Genomic DNA, 13024 nt, shown 5'->3' with positions numbered 1-13024 from the left:
ATTTCTTATCTATTTTATTGCAGAGATTAAAGAAAATAAATATTGTAAAGTTGGTCGTGAATAAGCTACTTTTTTCTTGTAGACAAAAATCAATTCATTGATCATATCATGAAAAATAGTAAGCCAATATCAAAGGGATAAAACTATAAGAGGAGCAACAACTTCCTGTAAGTTCCTTATTGAAAGCCCCTCATAATAATTTGAAATCAACTTATATTTTCTCAACATATAACTTTAAAAGTTATTCTAGTTCAGTGGTAAAATAAATTTTGTTTTCAGCAGCAGGAATGACAGGGAATAAAAAAGGAAGCATTATTGGAAAACTAAATACACTCGTTATCTATTAAATGCATCACTTCAATTACTAATTCCCAATAAAAACTTACCTTTTGTATTCCTTAACCATTACACTAAGGGCAATGTATAGCAACATGTGTATATAAATATATAAATGAGTACAAACCACTTTCCAACTTGGAGGGAGAGGGAAGAACTCACCAATGGCTTTCCGGATGGCAGCAACAGTTTCTCAGTTGATTGTCGCCTAGCCACATTGTCAGCTCCTACAACTACACCAGGCAGATCACGAAAATTTGCTCCCTGTAGTACATATTAAATTAATGGATGACCAAAAGGATCAAAAGTTTAATAGTTGAACATAATCCAGATTAAAGAGTACAACCTTTCGTTTCGGTATTTGACAAACACGCTGGTAGTCATCTTCAAACAAAAAGTAAGGCCGGTGATCGTATAATAAAGACCTTTCCTCTGTTGTTCCATTTAACGCCAACCCAGTCATCTCTACTCAAAATGAATATGAGGGGGGGAAAAAGATGAGGTGATGTTTTATTGCAAGAATACATGATAACAATAAATCTTCACTACTTACAGCATATTCCACACATTTTAAGTATCCAGCAAAAGAACTTCACTACTAATGATCAAATAATGTTGGCACTACTCTATTTCAAGCATTTACTCACAACTTTCCACAAGGAGAATTTAATGTAAATTAACAGCATATAAAGGAACAAAACAGGCAATTTACCAAAAAAGAAACAAAACAAAACAGGCAAGTGAAATTACACAATATAGCATGATCATATCATTAGGTACACATTTTGCAGTCAGGGGAAGGCACTATTACCATATTTAGTTGACCGTATATATCTTTGAAGTTCTGTTTCTGGGTTATTTTGGTAAGACATTTCATCACGAGTTTCACTGTTTGCGACCTATAACATTGAATAATGTTACAATCTTGTTGAAAACTATTAAACCTAAAAAAGCAAACCAATGCTGAACATTACAGCTGGAAGATCAGAGATGGCATCTTGAATAAAAGCAGCCTTTTCTAGATCACGCGGTTGGTCTTCATCATAAGCAACAACATTGCGCTGCAAATAAATGCAAAAATTAGTAAAAAGAGGGAAGAACTTCTGATAGATTTATCTTACAATAAAGTGTGTTGATCAATACCTCAAACTCCATTGGAGGCCAGTATTTAACAACAACATCATGTGTAGGCAGTGGAAATTGGGGTAAAATCTGTTAAAGAATAAAATAATTAGGACCCATGGAACCGAAGAAACTTATTTTTTGATACAAGAATTTGAAGATGAACTGAATGTTTAAAGAATAATGCCTTCTTGCCTAAAGGAGTGACCTTGATTGAAAATGATTAGAAGCTCTTCAGAGAAGAAAATATTGCCAGCTTAATAGGCATCCATCTTTCATGTTTGGGATTCAGTTCATTCATACGATCAAGTTAAGGGGTCAATTTATGTTTTTGATGCTTGCTATCCAGTTATTCTAAAAGAGATGAGAATACCCTTTTATTAATCTATTTTCTTTTGTTTTGCACTACCACTTCTTGCAGGACAACTTTATGTATGGTGCATCTTAGTTGAGTTCACCTTCATCACTATTATTAGTTTATTACTATACAATTGCTAGAACTGAGTTCGGGTTTAAAAATTAGACTCTGTCAATATTTAGGGTCGGATAAGGGATAAGCATGACCCAACTCATCACTCATTCATCATGTTTGTATTTGTATCTATTCAATTGTGTACAGAGTAATGACATCTCTTTAGTCGAAAGTATCACCGATTCTCTAATTTTTCCATCATATATACATGATTAACAATATATATACCTATATATTTCTTACGTCAAATTACATATATATAATAATAAGTAATATTGAGAAACTCTATCTAGAAAGAGTATGCATTATATTTAATCGGGTCTGGGGTCGAGTTCAAAGGATGACCCGATCGACATTTGGGGTTTGGGTTGGCTTTGGGTCTAGGTTCAGGTTCAAAAAATAACCCGACCAGTATTTAGGGTTAGGTAAGGGACAAGCCTTATCCAACCCAAGCTCACCCCTAAAACTCATATATGGAGCAAACAATGGATCTTTTTTTCCACTTATAGTAATGAATAGAAATGACAACATTAGTGCAAGCTGTTGATGACATAGGTGGAAGGACAATACAAGATCCTTAAACATAGGTCAATTAATATAGGCACAAAATTGTAGAGACATTTGAAAGAGAAGGACTGAGTTGTCTGAATTCCATTCTACATTAATTATAAAACTGACCTCACTAGGATGAGCACCCCACAAGAAAACACGCAATCGAAATTGTGGAAGACCATAACACCCAGCAGCGACAATTCCTAGTCTTGCTTGGTAATTCATATGTACCAAACGACTTAATGCATACCTTCCAAGTGAACCCTTGTCAAATTTCAAAATGTCAACCACATTTTCCATTAAAACATACTTAGGCTTCAAATATTTCACTATGTCCATGAAAACTACGATCTGACGGTTTCTTTCATCATCCAGCGGGGATACAGTGTTCCTAAAGCGATTATATCCACTGATTCCTTGACAAGGAGGACCCCCACAAATAACATCAACATCACCCTGCAATAGTTTCAAGCAACATTTCTAGTTAAAATGCAAAAATCCCTTGGGATTTTAATAAATTACACTATCTATAATGCTACTTACAGGATGAGGCAGGATTTTTGATTTCACTCCTTCTCTCACAAAATCATGCATTGCATCCTTACATTTACTGCAAATACAAATAGATAAGTACCAATGAACCAAGTACAGTTAATATTATTGATCACATTGTAGAGAACCAATATACCTTAAGTTTTCAATTGGTTCCCATGTATCTTCACTTGAACTGTAACCCTTCCAATGAACCTAATTATGAACCCGGACATTAATAGAGTTTTAACAGGGAAATTATTATAAGGTAAAGCAAGAAGTTCATTGTTATAGCACAGGTGCTGATGTAGTAAAGTTAGTATAACTAAAATGAAGTCCTTTGGTCCTTATATCCATGAACCATGATAGCTGGGAGTATCTTAAAATCATTCAAACAGAAACAATATGAGAAAATGCATGCTCAACAACTTTAAAAAGTAGGGTTGATTTCAGATAAACTAAAACATTATTTTCCACCTGTTAACAAAAAAAAGCAGAAGGTGATGACTGATGAGAACCCATGCTTTAACTTTTAGTTAAAGAAAATTCAATTCAAATACATTAAACATATTCACAAATAAGTGTGCATAAAGTTATTTTAATTAAAAATAATAACTTGTATGCCTTTTTAGAGCCCATGACAATTCTCTATATTAATTACCAAGTTCTATAATTAGCATATATACATAACAAAATTGCAAGTACCAGTCATTTGATTATTACTCTCTCTAACAGTAGAAGTAAGCAAATGTATCTATGAAATGTAATTTCATGAAGAAATAGGGGTTTTCAGATGGAAAAACATTGGACTTATTACCTTCAAATATACACCACGCTTCCTAGTTTCATTGGGATCACCATAGCATATATCAACAAACCTAGAAACTTCAAGTTCATCATCATCTGGAATATCATCGTGACTTTGAGAATTCACTTGTTCCTTTCCAACTTCTAGGCTCTTCCTCTTTCGTAATGGGAATTTTCTTTCTGCATCACTGACTTTATAACGCTTACATAGCTTTTCCCATTCCTTCAACAGTTCTAGAAAGTCTTCGGCGGATTCATTTCTCACCTATACAAGCAAGGAAAATATTATCTCTAAATGTGAAAAATTACCATGAAATATATTTGTTGTAGCAGAAGATAGTCGGCATTCACATGTGTATCTGGATGATTCAGTTTCAAACTTTCACTTGCAGACCTGTCACTGTCAACAGCCCATCTCTATGAAAAATGCAACAAAGATCAAGATCAATATGTCTCAAAGATGATATATAATGTAATTTATGGATGGGAAGAATTTCGTTAGAGATACGGATTTCATTTATAGTACCGTCACAAGGTTGACTGATGAAACTTTGGCACCATAGCACAATCCAGTTGACATGCCACCGCAACCAGAATAGAGGTCCAGTAAGGCTAACTCTGTCTTGTCAGACTCAGAACTCGGCAGACTATTGGTATTTTTTGAGGCCTCCAATGAGAGAGTCTCATGAACAGTATCATGTGTTAACTCATTATTCTCAACAGGATTATCTAAAGCAATATAGAGAATCTGTTTAGATATAAATCTTAGCAAAATAGAACACTCATTTGAAGATTGGTGTTGGAACATCCTGAATTGCAATTTTTTAATACATCAGCGAAATTGCATGTTTTTTCAATAAAACAGTTCAAGGCAGCAAATATTGACCACTTAAGGACAAAAGAAACTTAGACGAGAAGTATTAATATGAAAAGGTAATGAATGAAGTTTCGTCTGAAACCAGAGATATCTAGTTCCCTCCACAATATGAATTATTGTATGCGTAAAACAACTAAAATAGCTGTGAGAGAAGCATGTATAAGGAAGTCGTTACCATCAATTAAAATTAAAATTTATTACAAGAAATTTAGGACTCCTCACCCTCCTGTTTTTTTCCTCTTCGGATATAGATCAAACAAGAAAAAATTGATATAGAAACTGATCACTAAAAGTAATCTGAGCTCACTTAAGACACACCTGTTGGTATGCTATGGAATGTAGAGTAATCCACGGAGTATCCCATATCATAATAGAAATCGGATGGTGAAATAGAAGCCAACTTCAGACCAACCTACAAGAAGTCACATGCAGAAATTCATTGGTCATTAGTAGAGAAGTATATTCTTCACAATTGATAAAAAAAAAAAAGCAGTCATGAAATGAAATTATGAACAAACCAATTAAGAAAGATCTTAACCGAGATCTACATACCCTAGATCTTAAATGTGTAACATTGACTTTTGCTATTATGCAATCGATTAAGTTATCATTCATTATTGATGAATAGAATAAACGCCTTTTGTCATGAAAACCACCTTCATCTTGAACGACCTGAAAATCAAATGGAAGCAACAGCTAAAATGGCATACCCTTTGACATGAACAAATAAATATCATAGCATACTCAGTACTCACTGTATCTTGAATTCTGTAAAACCATCGGACTCGAAAATAATTTTGACTATCAGTTGTTTGGAAAAACTCTACAATCTGGCCAACATGTTTTACTTCTCCTTCACCCTGTAAGAATCACTTAGAATGTAAGTATAATTTGCTCTAATATTATGTCTACTTGAAGTTCTCAGATGCAAATGACAGTTGCATGTTCCTCGTGACCTATGAAACGGGTTGTCAAAGACTACTATGACTAGCCATACTCACATGCAAAAGTTCCATGAGACGTGATGAATGAAATGGATTGCACTCCTTGGTGTAATATTTCCATGTTAAAGGACATAATTGCTAATAAAGTTTATGAATTCAAACATATAGCACTAGTTATATGATGATACTTCAACATTGACTTTTCAAATCTTCCATTTAATGTTTTGAAAGCCAACGTCGGTAACAAATATTTATCAAGCCAAAACTCCAATAAAAGGGTAAAATAAGGAAACAGGTAAAAATGTAGGGTTTTACTGAGGAAGGAGTAAATGACATGACTTGAACCACATATACAGCCTTGATTAAGAGATAGCAAAATGAAAATTAACTTGTATAAAATGTTTCCCGCAAGCTAAGGAACATACACCCTTTTTATTGAGGTATTCAAATCTGAACATGTATCCATTACCGACATATGTCAGACTCTCCTCTTCTGGTGTTAAACAAATATCTTTTTCATGGCAGAGTCACTTAGCTGACACCCGGAAATGGCTAGTCAGCTTCAATAGCAGTGTTTATAAAAAATTTAACAACACAAATGGTAATTTCATAAAACCTAAAAGGGGAAAAGGTCTTGGACAGAAATTAGTAATAATCCCTCATAAGGGATCATTAGTAGTCCCTCATAGGATTGTTTAAAGGATAAAGATGGTATTGAAAAAAGATGTAAGCATATAAAGAGGAATAAATGAACAAAGTATATACTAATAAAGAAGGAAATTAATATGTTAGATCCATAATAGTTGGAGTTAACCATTATGATTATTCTGGTTTAATAATTAAATTGATGTCACACACTTCAATTACAACCAATTTTTATTGAGTAAAAAGAGATGGGCAGAGCATGTTTTTCTAACTTACTTTTATAAATGCACAATCACCAAGACTAAAGATGCAATTCCCAATTTCAACTTGAGCATAATGGCTTTTGACATTTACAATGATTTCATCTTCTTCGTCCTCGCTGTAAATTAACATAGAAGATATAAATAAAATGAAGAAATTAGAAAATATATATTTGAGAAATAGGGTCCAAAGCACCATATATGGATTTTAATTAGGCAATACTTACTTGATTTTGAACTTTTTATCTTTACATTTTTTCTCCTGCAAGTTCAACATGAAAATCAAATAAAATAAAAATAAAAATCATGGAAAACTTTTCATTTTTTTAAAGAATATAACCCTAAAAAAATATAGACATTGCTACGGAAATTTGGTTAAGATTTCTTTTCTTACTCAGCATCCATGGCACAGTTAAGTTCTAATAGCATGAAAAAGCATATTAAAAGAAAAGTCATTAACCTTCAATTCGTACCGCCATCCCCATCTTCTTTGCGCTTCATCATCAGGTATTGGATCACCGATGAATGAAGGAATGCGTTTCTGATCCATTTTTATTGTTTTATTTTTCTTTCTTGGTGGCTTGTCATCTGACCCAGTGAAGTCAAAATCGGGACTTACTGTTCCATTCTCTTCCATGCAAGATTGGGGTGTGATTGATAATATCAAGCATTTGTTTTCAACTCTAGGACTCGAGTTTCTTGATATGGTTTGAACTTCAGAATGTTGCTCAATAGGTGAATGATACAGTTCAATGGAAGTAGAAATCATTTTTGATTGTTTCTTTTGGTGAAATAATTTTGAGGCTCTCTTCTCTTGAATGATGTTGACTTCCAAGTTTCCATTCTCACTTGAAGCTGAAAGTCTCGGAGATCTCCGAAGTTTTGTTCCACCATATGATTTTACATTAAGTTGTTCCACACATTCCTTGCTAGCATTGTATAGATTTATTCTCGGAGATTGCCTCAAGTGCCTCACATCAAACTTCGTATTTGAATGTGTTGCAATCTTATGTGCTGATTTACTTCGACATATTCTTTCACATTCAGAATGATTAGATGCTAGTCTTGGAGATCTCCTACGACTCATTTCTTGAAAGCACTCTCCATTTGGAACTGATTTTTTCTCCTTCAAGTCAGCACTACAGCTACAATAATGAAATATTATGCGTGACTTAGAATCGGAACCATGGAAACTGAAGTAATGAATATAACGACGAGAAAATAATTTACTACTTTCCAGTTTACACTCACATCAATTGTAATTCTGGACCACTCGATCTTTGCCGCTGCATAACTCAATAATCAATACGCAAATTTGAAATAACCATTAAATACAAACAACATCGAAGAAAATATGTCAACAATGCTGAAAATTGTGCAAAGGCATCATTATAATATAAAATACTAGGAACATAGCTAGATACATGGACTAAGCAACCGAGAGAAGCTTTAACATGTGAAGCAGTATTGAATTTGGCAACTAAAAAAACAACAGAGAGAATGCACATAAAATAAATAATAAAATCTCATGTCACAATTCAAGAATAGCATATATGCTTGAAAGAAAAGGGTTATTTAACAAATTGAAAATGAAGCCACACCTTAATTGGTAAATTGGTTGTAAATTATAACACATGAACTTTTGAATGAAACTATTGTAAATAAGGTAGATTGATCACAAAGTAAAACTTGGCATAATTACTCTAGCAAATGATTTCCTTCAGTTGTAAATGTTAATGAGAATATTATCTTCATCTCCTTTTCTCTGCTTCACCTCAACTAAATAACAGCAATTTTTCAACAAAAATCAGCTTCAGTATCTCATCATATAGATAATGTGAGAGCTGAGATCTTTATTTACTTAGGAACTAATCCTTTTTGTATTGTGTCACCCAACAAGTGTTGCTCTCCGGAATCGAATAATTGACCTTTTGGTCTATGTGAAGATATAGTGAAGCCTACACCACTAGAGCAATGTCTCGTTGGTTAGACATGATTTATTAATACTTTTATCAAACACATAAAATTTGACCTTATTGATACTTTATAAAATGGATCTTATCAAGAATATTATTAATAAAGTCCAATGTATACCTAGTATTGATGCCTAGCATATAACTTTAAAATAATAAGGTCCAATTTATACATACCACATAAATTTCTAATATCAAGCATATAAAGTATAATATTTTAATAAAACAAGAATATTATGAAGGTCCAATGTATCAAGATATATATCATGGTTCCACTTAAAAAACCAATATATATATATATATTTTTTTAAGGAAAGATGCATGATGGTTAGGTATGGTGTAACTGTGTAAGAGTAAGTAGATATGACCTTCCCATAAATAATTGTAATAAAAAATTCATTTTATTATCCTAATAAAAATAGAAGAAAATCCACTTACATCAGGAGTAAGTTAAAAAGAAAATTATTTCACATCATCCATTATTCTATGAAAATTAGTTAAAATCTATTAACTAAATCAAATCACGTGAACTATTAGATTTTCATAAAATATATAGCCAAAATATAGAGTATGTTTTTTTAACAAGATAAAATTCTTTCTATCCTACCATAGGGTCCAAGCATTTAATTTTTGTTTCTAATAAGGGCAAAAAGTAGATATTGTAAAATCAGAATAGTCATAATAGCACCCAACCCAAAGATATTAACCATTTTTGGGTGAACTCTGATGCAAGCACAGGAATCAACCATTTCCCAATTTTTACCCAAACAGTAAAAAAAGAGAACATGCTTTTATGATTTTTGACTAAACAATAAAAAAGGATATTACCATCATTATTTCTTATTCATTACCGGTAACCAACCCAGACCCAAAAATATAAATCACCATCTAAACTTTTAATGCTAATAAAAAATAAATATTTTTTTCGAGGTCTGTGTGGTATAATTATTCTAAAGAAAATAAAAAAAATTATTGGAAGGAGCTAAATTTTATTTATTTCTTTTTTTCTTTTTCATCTTGTCACTCTCAACTCTATTCTCGATATTCATTTAAACCAATTTTCTAATATTAAAGAATTATAAATAATTTTTTCAATTTTAATTCGTCATTAAGAAAATTTATTTGTAACAGCAGTGACATATATTCTACAACAACCTATTTTTTGCTTAAAATTTTACTTTATATTAATATATATATATATATAATATTTAAGAGAGTAATTATTATTGTGAAAAAATAAGAATAATTAATTTGCAACATTATATCTTATTTCAATTTTCATGCAACAAACTAAAGCCGCAAAATTTACATGATTTAACGACAATGCATAACATAAGACATATTATAACATAGATAAATAATATCTTGACAATAAATTAAAAATTTAATTTTAATTAAAAGTCATTACTGAGCTTAAAATGATAAATGCATTTGTTTCTAAATCGAGACAAATTTAAACATGACGTGGTGTTAGATATATGATACATGCAGCTATAGCTGTTACAATTTCTGGGATTTGAACTCGTGACCTCGAAAAAGTGAAAATGAAAAAGCAGAAAGAGGAAAGTGAATTAGAGACCTTAACAGAGTGACGTTGACTCGGCGAGAATCTCGGGGACCTTCTCAAAGGCTCTTCATCAGAGCAACCAGCATTGGCAGGTTCCATGGTGAGGAATAAGGTTTTGGATTCAGAAGAAGATGATTCAGATCTCATTATGATTCTCAAAATTGAAGATAAGATGAACACAAAAGCGAGAGAGAGAGAGAGAGAGAGAGAGAGTTTGGATCTAAGTACGATGACTCAAAGTGTGAAACTCAAGTACAAAACCTGTTTCACACACACAATCACACGCTTTCTTTTTCTACTCTTTTTTTGTTTCAGTTATAAACACTTATTGTTATTATTCTACAATAATAAAAAAGGCTTATTGAGGTATGTGTCAATTGCACTTTTTCTTTTGCTGATGGGGATTTGTTATCCTCAACTACGTCCATGACCAATTACAATGAAGTAAAATTGATAAAATTATGAATATTTAATATTTTTTTAATTGACATGACATAATATGATTCGTCTGGGACAGGGTTTAGGACAGCATATCTTTCTCCTTTTTTACAATCAAACATTTACTACATTTTTTCATTTTCATAATCATTTCAAATATCAAACTAAATAATATAATATTAAAAAAGTATTGGTCTGGTGGTACAAGACTTCATAAATCTTGAAAAAAATTAGTTCATTAGTTCATTACTCCTGAAAACACCTTGGTAATAAATTTATACTGTGCCAATAAAACTATGAAAAATTTAGAAATGATAGCATTATTTGTCTAATTAATATAATTTAGGTATAGCATGTATCTAACTAGTTGATCTCAAAACTAAAAAATTATAGTAATTAGATAGTATATTTTATGATTTTTTACATTGGATTACAAAATAAGTTTAAATTATTAAATACAACTATTAGATTTATATAACAAAAATATAAAATTGACAAATTATTTTTATTTGGTGAGAACTATAAATTATTATATAAAATATGATATATAATTTGTATATTTAATTAAAGTGTGCTCCGTTGTTTATTTTAGAATATTTCACACCATAAGTAAGTAGGTGTAATAAACAAATTGGTAGTGACAACAAATGTTGGTTTAGTGATATAAAATTTTTCTAGATCCTGAGATAACCAAAAGGTTATGAGTTCGATTAGCTATATACCCCGAAAAATAATAGTTTTTTATCGAAAAAAGGGTTGAGGGGATTTTATGATAATTAGATAGTATAATTCATGGTTTATTACATGCCTTTACTTTATACCTTATAATGATATAGATTCTAAAATAAACAAATTTAAATTATTAACTATACCTTATTGCATTTATATAATAACAAAAATACAAGATTGATAAGAATTTTGTGTATGACGTCCCTATTCAGAGGGATTGTAGATTGACTTTTTCATGAAGTGATGATGGTTTGTCAACAAAGCCTTTGGGTCTCTTCTTGCCAAGTTTATATGTTGGGCTTTTCCCCCAACCTCATTATCTGCTCTATTTTTGGATCTTTTCGATTTATGTGGAAACAACCAATAAGTAAAAAGCTAATATTATATGTATGGCCATGTTAAAGAGGAACTTGGGGTTGGAAATGAGTCGGACAGACCGAGTTATATCTTAATTTGAAAAGGATTTGTTTGGCTCGAAATTCGACTTAAGTTCGAAATGAGCTATGTTTCTAACTTAAATTTGACTTGACTAAAGTTCGCGAATTGTTGGGTTGGTTCATCAAGAGCTTGTGAACTGTGTGAGCATATCTGTTATCCTACAATTTGTTGTGTCACTCCATGTGTCCTTAGTTGTGATTGGTTAAAAAATATTTAAGTTAAAAATTTAATTATTAAATATTTTTCTAATCAATAAGAATTGATGGTACATGAAGTGACATAAATTGTAAGACGAAAGATATACTCCCACGAACTAATTAGTTCAAATAATTTGTTTGATTGGTTCAGGTCATTAGATCTATGGATGACAATAAGTTTGGATGAGTCCGGGTAATGTACTACTTAGACCCGCACCATTCTACCATTTTAGGACCGAAACCCACCTCGAACCCATGCAGGTACCCATTGGTATGTACCCACATGTCCTTGGGTACCTAGCATATCCGTGAGTACCCATAAATTCAGAAAAATATTTAAAAACATGAAAACGAATTATATATTTGTGGATATGTTTCATATAGTCATGTGTGTTATTTTACACAATCAAAAGAAAAATAATAATCATAAAACATAATCAAAGTACATGTAAACAACTTTAAATTGTCACTTAAATTTATTTTTTTACCAAAATACATAATTTAAAATAAGACAATAAAATATATTGATCGTCTAACACTCTATCATCCCTTCATCAGTATAACATTACTTCATAATTGCATATTAACAAATATAACATTGGTGATTAAGAATATAACATCACAATTATGTCGGAAAATATGTTTAATTATTATTGTGTATATATATAGGAATTGTGACTCTGAGTACCTCGTTACCCTGATATGGATCCGCTCAACAGTGAGTTTCAAAATCTTCGATCTCAACTACCTATGAGTTCAAAAACATGGACCCAGGCATAACCCGTTGCGAATATTATTGGCGGATAACTACAATTCGGATACCTATTGTCATTCATAATTAGATCAAAACATTATTTCTTCATTAATATAAAAGTAAATATTCTCTACCAATTCGAAAATATATTTTGTTGTTTGATTTTGGAAAGTTTATTCTTTGCTTAATGCTTTATTCCTCTTAATTTCTAGTTTCTTGATCTTGAATCCAAGTTTAACTGAAGTTAAATTTGGAATCGAATCTAAATAATTTTTCTTTATTAATAATTGATCTAGGAATGAAGAATGATGTATGAATTATTTTTACATTGAATTTAATGCTTCTAATTATGCATAATATATATATATATATATATATATAT

General features: G+C 31.3%; 1 protein-coding gene across 2 annotated transcripts in view; it reads right to left on the bottom strand.

Annotated features, from left to right (window-relative positions):
- LOC109331481 (DNA (cytosine-5)-methyltransferase 1-like) overlaps positions 1–10358 on the bottom strand; it is a 13196-nt gene extending 2838 nt beyond the window's left edge. For both annotated transcript variants that reach the window (XM_019566015.1, XM_019566016.1), the window contains exons 1-19: positions 10099–10358; positions 7798–7832; positions 7007–7691; positions 6774–6808; positions 6563–6665; positions 5453–5557; positions 5250–5369; positions 5016–5109; positions 4347–4549; positions 4172–4237; positions 3831–4085; positions 3171–3229; positions 3026–3092; positions 2609–2938; positions 1480–1548; positions 1311–1397; positions 1148–1235; positions 683–801; positions 499–600 (exon numbers count right to left, since the gene is read on the bottom strand). In XM_019566015.1, coding sequence (XP_019421560.1) covers positions 499–600; positions 683–801; positions 1148–1235; positions 1311–1397; positions 1480–1548; positions 2609–2938; positions 3026–3092; positions 3171–3229; positions 3831–4085; positions 4172–4237; positions 4347–4549; positions 5016–5109; positions 5250–5369; positions 5453–5557; positions 6563–6665; positions 6774–6808; positions 7007–7691; positions 7798–7832; positions 10099–10233 — 2757 coding nt within the window. In that variant the 5' untranslated portion in view covers positions 10234–10358. The remainder of the gene's footprint in view (positions 1–498; positions 601–682; positions 802–1147; positions 1236–1310; positions 1398–1479; positions 1549–2608; positions 2939–3025; positions 3093–3170; positions 3230–3830; positions 4086–4171; positions 4238–4346; positions 4550–5015; positions 5110–5249; positions 5370–5452; positions 5558–6562; positions 6666–6773; positions 6809–7006; positions 7692–7797; positions 7833–10098) is intronic.

Source organism: Lupinus angustifolius, chromosome LG17 (assembly GCF_001865875.1).
Source record: "Lupinus angustifolius cultivar Tanjil chromosome LG17, LupAngTanjil_v1.0, whole genome shotgun sequence".
NCBI lineage: Eukaryota > Viridiplantae > Streptophyta > Magnoliopsida > Fabales > Fabaceae > Lupinus > Lupinus angustifolius.
This window is presented reverse-complemented; position numbering and strand designations above follow the sequence as displayed.